This window comes from Chinchilla lanigera, unplaced genomic scaffold (assembly GCF_000276665.1).
Source record: "Chinchilla lanigera isolate Chin_1 unplaced genomic scaffold, ChiLan1.0 scaffold00085, whole genome shotgun sequence".
Lineage (NCBI taxonomy): Eukaryota > Metazoa > Chordata > Mammalia > Rodentia > Chinchillidae > Chinchilla > Chinchilla lanigera.
The window spans coordinates 323,452-330,531 of record NW_004955486.1 but is presented as its reverse complement, the minus strand read 5'-3'; the positions used below and the strand labels follow the sequence as shown (position 1 = coordinate 330,531).

At 47.9% G+C, this 7,080-nt stretch overlaps 1 protein-coding gene across 1 annotated transcript; it reads right to left on the bottom strand.

Moving 5' to 3' along the window:
• Positions 1 to 3,313: 3,313 nt before the first annotated feature.
• Positions 3,314 to 6,315, bottom strand: LOC102013616 (PRAME family member 12-like). Its single transcript, XM_013504136.1, has 5 exons — positions 5,987 to 6,315; positions 5,243 to 5,588; positions 5,007 to 5,185; positions 3,816 to 4,245; positions 3,314 to 3,373 (listed from the first exon to the last, which is right to left on the bottom strand). Exons 1-5 carry the CDS (start codon positions 6,313 to 6,315, stop codon positions 3,314 to 3,316), a joined length of 1,344 nt encoding a protein of 447 aa, XP_013359590.1.
• Positions 6,316 to 7,080: the final 765 nt, after the last annotated feature.

Here is a 7,080-nt window from a genome sequence, read left to right as displayed (position 1 = left end):
TCAGTGCGGTGCTGGGTGTGGAAGGTCCCCTGAGGATCGTTGCCAACAACATACGAAGGAGAACTAGACTGGAAGAAGAGGGGCTCTTGGTTCCCCAGGAGGAGCTTGCCATGCTGATATTCCTGATCGGAAGTGGGGTGCTGTTACCATCCAAGGAGCTCAGGAATCTGTTTACACTGAAAATGGCTGTGGTTCTCTTTAGGGGAGCTCTGGTCCTTTCTCTGAGCATCACTTCCTAGCTCCAGTGCAGATGCCTCAGCCTGCTGGCACAGATCTTTCATCCCACTGACACAGACTTTCTATTTTCCAACACTGAACTTTGGGCCTTCCCAGCACACATCCATGAAAGAGACTTGATGAGACATTGTCATGGGCTCTAGGCCTCCAGTTGCACTCCTGAGGGGCAACGTCTGAGGCTTTAGCTGGGCTCCTGCAGGAATTTGCTGTAGGATTCGGCCCTCACCTGGAATCTTTGGATTTTTGCTGTATGGACAGATGGCCTGCACTCTTTTGTACATGAATCTTTGGGTCACTATTATTAAATAATCTTATAAATTATGTGTTCTGTGTTATACTGTTTCCCTGGCAAGCCCTGGTTAGTGCACTGGGTGGAAGCCCCAGCATTATAGTGGAGAACAAACGTAGGCAGTTATGGGGGCAGGTGTGTACACTCACAGCATTCTGAAAAGCCAAGTCAAAGGATTAAAATGTTCGAATCCAACGTGGGCAACATAGCCACTTAGACAGAGTCCAGGTTTTTCTTTTTTCCTTATTTGAGCAGAGTCTCAGTGTACAGTGAGTGTTGGCTTTGCTTTGCACTCACTGTGCACCCCAGGCTGGTCTTCACCTTGCTGTGATCTTTCTGCCTCGGCCTCCTGAGTGCCTGGATTATAAGCAAGTATCACAAACCCTGGTGACACTAGTCTTAAAATAAGCAAATACATAAAGCTGAGTAAGCATTAAGAGCATAGGCTCTGAGTTCATGAGTCAGAACCACCATCAATCAATATTAAAATTGAAAAATAAAATAAAAATATGCTGAGAATGTGGATCAATGCAGAGACTGTAAATTCAGTTCAAAGTCCACCACCAAGAAACAAAACAAGTTTATGACAGCTGTATAAAGACAGTGATGTCATCGCCAAGGAGAACAAATCAGAAACCTGTATGAAACTGTGACCTGGGATTGTGTCACATTTGACAGCAGAGAGTTTGCACAAGCAGGGTGGCACAGGGGAGCCACTGAAGGTGTGAGAGATGCTCAGATTAAGGTCAGGGTTATTGGACCCCTGTGAGAAGGAGAGGTGAGCAGGTTACTGTATAGGTGAATCTCTGTTTTTACCGAGACCCTCTGACGAACACATAACTGAACCCATGTAATTTGAGGATTGGGTCTAAAGACTAGAAAATTCCTCTGTATGAGGCTAAACACTGAATGGAAGTTGCTACAAAGAGACAAGGTTGACTTTCCCCACAGCACCAGTGATTGAAGTCAGGAGGTGATGAGCTGCAACCCAGCATATTTAAATTTTAGTGGTAGGATCTTAAGATGTTTCCCAGTCTTGCTGCACACTCCAGATCCTAGGCTGGGTGGAGTGATACAGGACTGTTATACCAGAAGTAAGGAGGCTGAGGCAGGAGCATCACCATGATTTTGAGAACAACTTGGGCTACATAGTGAGTGTCAGGCCAGCCTGATATACACAGGCAGACCATTTCTCAAGAAACCAACAAACAAGACACACAATAGGATCATTATATCTCAGCTTAAAAACTTGCTGATATCCCAGGCATGAATGACAACATATACTTCAATTGTGACACTTAAGATCCAGCACTTGCCAGGCATGGTGGCACATGCCTATAATCCCAGCACTCAGGAGGCTGAGAGAGAAGGATCATAGCGACTTTGGTACCAGCTGGACGATAATGTGAGATCAAGGTTCCCATGAAAGGCATGGTGAGACCCTGTCACAAGGAGATGCAATAAATAAATGAAAAATAAATAGATAATAGCATCCAACTCTATCCCTGAGGGAACTTCAGGGACACTTAGTCTATGATGCTACAAGTGGGAAAGGGTGTTTCCAATGTGATCAGCTGAGGAAACTGGCTTGAGAAGGTGAAATCTAAGACAGGAGTGGACATGGAGCTGAGAGGGCAGTTCCTATGGGCAGATGAGATGTTCATACATTTCCAAGTCTCCTTGGGGTGGTTGCAGAGGAGGAAACATGGGTCCAATCCCACGACCTGGTCATCCTAGTGGATCTGACCAATGACCTTTGTCTTTAGTGTCAGGGTTCTTCCCTCAGGGAACATTTCCCAGGCAGGGTGCATCCACAGGTAGTGGCCAGGGCTTTCAGTTGGAAGAATAACAGGAGGCTGAGGAAAGTTCTATTTGAGCAAAAAGCAGTTCAGAAATTCAAGTAAACTAAACTGAAAAGATCCAGGAGCTTTTTGTTTTGATTTCTTCAGTTTCTTGACACTGGTGATCAAGCCCTGTGCTGGTCCCCTAACCTGCTTCTCTGTTCCTTGTTTTGTTTTGCTTTATTTGTGTAGAGTGTGGTGTCACTGCAGCCCTCAGAGGGCAGCCTTCCCTTGGGCAGTGAAGCACTTTGTCTGCACAGCCCAGGACCAAAACCTGAGTCTGCTCAATCCACCCATGACCAGTGTCAAGGATTTTGGTGTCACGTGACACTAAGAGTCCCAGTGAATTAGTTTTTCCCATTACTCTTACAGTGTTCCAGGCCTTGATTGTGGCCCTTGTGCCACAGGATCCTGTCACCACAAAATTTGTTATCACAGCAGCTCTCATGGCCTCATTTTCCCTGGAAGCTTCCCATTTGTTTCTTCTACCTCGGGCTCAGCAGGGGCCCCCCACAGCAGGTGTGCTCCTGATCACAAACCCTGCACTTCCCAAAGGAGCCCTACTTTAGAGAGTTGGTCTCTGAAATGCATTTCCTGCTGGCAACCATCGAGTAACCCAACAGAAAGGTACAGAAATCAGGAAGAAAACACTGAGCATAAATCTCCACAGCTGTTATTGGATCACTCTGGAACATTAGGACTGAGGATAGCTCAAGTGCCAGCACAGTCTACACATTCAGGAGGACTTTGGCAAAAAACCAAAAGCTCTTTGGCTACCACTCATTGACAAGGCTCTGCAATGAGTCCCAGGGACATGGGTGTGTTAGGAAGCAGGGAAAAAACCAGGAAACATGGAGGGAAAATGTGCTTAGAGAAAACTACAGGTGGGAAGGGAATATATAGTATGGAATATCTGTTTACTGCTGTGAGTTCCTGAGGCCAAACCTCACTGATTGGAACACTCAGGCTTTTTCTCCTCAATGACTACAGATTCATGAGCTTTTAGCTGGAAACCAGGTTAAATGATCGTGGAAGACACCAGATGATTCACACACAACTCTGTTTATTTCTGATCATTCCTTTACACCTGGGCACACATTGGTGCGAAGCCTGAATTAGCATCTAACAACTCAAATTCCAGTTTCTGACCCTGTGTAGGACTCAGGTCCACAGAAGACATTTCCACTCTCAGGTCCATGATTCTCCTAGGTTGCTGCCTGCTACCAAGCTGTCCTTTTCTCAGTCACACTGAAAGAAGAGCTCTGTGTTCCTGGGGCCAGAACGAAGCAAGGGAAATGCGCATTCAACTAGATGGGGATACAGGTTGGGCATGGGTTCGGGTGCATGTAGTACACTGCCCTTTGGCGAAAGAGTTCATGGGAAACACAAAACAAGATTGTCCTGGGGTGGTTTAGTGGTTTCATCATCTCCCTAAGTGCTTGTTTTACCTCGTTCCACATCTGCTGAAGAGTACCATCCCTGGGAACATAAACCTCTTGAGGAACAGAGTACAGCTCCCTGTTTAAGCTCCTGAGCCTGGCAGTGTGGCCCAGCAGCTTCTTCATGGTGGCTATGGATATGAAATTCCTTATGAAGCAGAAGGTGGTGAGCTGGGAGCAGCAGCTCAGTGAAGGCAGAAAGGCGCAGACCTGCGCATCTGTGATCCCACAGTTTTCCAAACGCAGGGTGGTCAGGGTGGCTGCGACATTATCCAGCAGAATTCGCAGGGGCTCAGGACTGAAATCAGTCAGCCTGATACAAATCAGACCCATGGATTTTAGCTGTCGGGTCTGCTCAGCCTGGGGTAGCTGGTTCCAGTCATCCTGTGAAAGCTGGCAGTCCCTTAATGACAGGGTCTCCAAGGGGCACTTCAGGCACCTGTAGAAATCCAAGCAGTTAGATCTGTCAATTGGTGGTGAAAATGAGTGAGTGGTGGAAAACAATATGGTGCACCAAGTGTTACATGAGTCAGAACAACTTATGTGAGACATTACTATCCCATCCTTATGTATCTGTGTGACATTATCATGACTTGCTTATGTGTCTGAGTCTTTAATCTCTACAGTCCCCTATCCTGACGCTCAATCGGGAACCACAGCTCTTTCCTGCTGAGGGCAGCAGGAATCAGGCAGGAATGAAAAATCAGGGAAGATCTGGACACAGTTGCTGGGGTTGTCCAAAAGGCTGTCAGCAGAGTGTGCATCCTTGTTCCCTGTGCTGCACCTCAGTCCTTTGACATTAGCTTCAGTCTCCTGCTCTCCCCATCAGGCCAGCAGCCCATGCACGGGCACAGCCTCCTCATGCTGACTGCTGGGGGGATCAGAGAGGTCTGGGGCATTCTCAGCACCTTAGCCTAGGCGGGCTTCTTGAGGAAGAAGTCACGCATCTGCCCTCACTGTATCTGACCCCACCTCCTGACATTATAGCATAGTGGCCCTTTGCAGTCTGGTTACTCAATTACAGGGCCCATGTGACACCATGCTGAAGGACTGAGGAGTGGAAAAGCAATGAATAAATATTTTGATTCTCTAGTGTTGGATCTCTGTCTCACCTCCTGTGGGTGGCACACTGTCCATGCCCATAATCTTTCTAGAACAGAGCAAGTCTCTTCTGACTGAAGTGAGAGCTCCACATCTTACCTGAGCACCTGGTCCAAATGACCTTCAAGGACCTCAACGGAGTCCATATAAATCTCCCGTAGACAGTGAAGCTTATGAAATTGAGAGGTGATTTTGGTGAACAGCTTCTCTTTCATTTCTGGGGAAATGGTGGCCGGCACAAAGATGTGAGAGATAAATAGTTTGTGAAGATTTGTCATCTGTCCCAGAAAAGGGGCAAAATGAGCCAAGGAAAACATTGAGCAGGAGAAAAGTACATCCATCTCCTGCACAGAATAAAGATTCAGTTTCCTGAGGACTTCTGTGACCTGTTCAATGCACAGGCCCGTGATACACAGCTTCGGACACTCCAGGTGCACCCGGTTTTCCATCTCCTGGGCCCAGTTGAGGAGGTAGCTAACCACTGGATCCAGCCATTCATTCATGATACACAGATCTACAATCACCTTGAGGGGCTGCTTTTCTGCCACCCTTGGCAGACTCTTCCTTGTTTTTATCCTCTTCATGGCTTCTGAGGAGTAGCCTTGCAACATGTTTTCAGCACAGACTGTCCAGACGTTCTGGTGCACAGCCCGCATATCGAGCACTTGCAATTTGAACCTCCTGTGGGTGAGTCAGTAAAGAATCTGAGAATTCCAGCCAGGAGCCACTTTCCTCCTCTGCCTTCCTCATCTCTGAGGTCTGTTGCTATCTTCTCCCTCTTTCTATGCTGCAGTTTTCTGCTTCTCTTTTCCCCTTGGTTACAGCACCATTCTGAATCCCGGTGCCTGTGGGAGGAGTCAGGAGCCTCTTGCTCCCTGCATTGCAGCCTCCACCTTCAGCTCACCTCCCCATCTGGCAGTGCACGCCCAGGTGGCCCCGCAATGCAGAAGGCTTCTTTGATCTTCTGCCAGTCACCAACAGAAGCTTCTGCTTCATCCTTGAGCCCCCACTCTCCTGATACTTTCTATCCCTTCCTGGAACCCCAGGGCCTCCCTCCAGGGAACCTGGGTCACACTCACCTGGAGCAAACCTTCTGGCTCAGCAGCACATGAATGCCTTCCAGCACAGTTTGAAACATTCTTTCCTTCATCCGGTAAACATTCTTCTGAGTGTCCAAAGTACCTGTTGTCCTCATCTCCATCAGGGATCCCAGGGGCAGGCAGGGAAATGGCCAGACCAGCACCATGGCCTTCAGGACCTCAGCGTGTCCCCCAGTGAAGGCCTCTATGAACACTGGTGGGAAGAGCGCTCCTGGCAGATGTTCCACGGCCTCCATGGCCAAGGCCTTGTCCCTCAGCAAGCTCTGAATTGCCAGTTTCTGTAGTGTCTGTGGGTGCTGGGTACTCATCCTGGTGAATCTGGAAGGCCAGGGCGGCTGGGGAAACACAGAGGATCAAGGCGTCCTTTATGGCAAGGCTGAGACACCCCTTCTCACCCATCAGGAACCAACTTGCAGCCAAAACATCCCTGTTCTGACAGGCATGGAAGAGTCCTCAATTTACCCCAAATCTATTTAGTGCTCATGGTCCCAAAGCATTACTTCTACTTGGAGTGACACCAGGAAGAATATCTGATAGCACCATGATGATGCAATTTGATGAACAGAACAAAGATTTCCTACTCCAGCACCCTAAACTCTGGATCTACTGGTATTTAGGAACGAAGGATTCTGAAACTGACTCCTATCAATTTTGGGAAAGTACTCTGATCCTCATTCTAAGGAAATATAATCAATGAAATGGACATGTCATATGGGCCAGTCTCTAACTTAGCAGTTCCCACAATGCACATGGCCAAGCAAAATTAAAGAGACTATGAAATGAATGACATGAGTTTTCATTGTAGTTAATTATGGAATCCTGGATTCCCCTCCTACCCAGAGCTGGCTGGAGCAGGGACAATCTGCTCTGTCTGCCTCCCTTTTGGCTCCCTGGGTCATCCAAACCCCGACAGTGGAGGCAGAGTCTCCGTGGGATGACCACTCAGCAGTGTGCCAGCTGGCTGGGAATTTCTCAGGCTGTGAAACCTCTTGTGCATGAAAATACAGCATAAATTCTTGAAGCCAGTTTAAAGTTGGGGCCTCTGCCATTCCTGAAGTTTTCTGTCAGAACCT

Coding starts and splice junctions, on each gene's coding strand:
- LOC102013616 (XM_013504136.1), bottom strand. CDS start 6,315: ATGAGTACCCAGCACCCACAGACACTACAGAAACTGGCAATTCAGAGC. Junction 5,589..5,986: donor AGCCAGAAGGTTTGCTCCAG/GTGAGTGTGACC, acceptor ACTCACCCACAG/GAGGTTCAAATTGCAAGTGC. Junction 3,374..3,815: donor TTCAGCAGATGTGGAACGAG/GTAAAACAAGCA, acceptor CCTGGTTTCCAG/CTAAAAGCTCATGAATCTGT.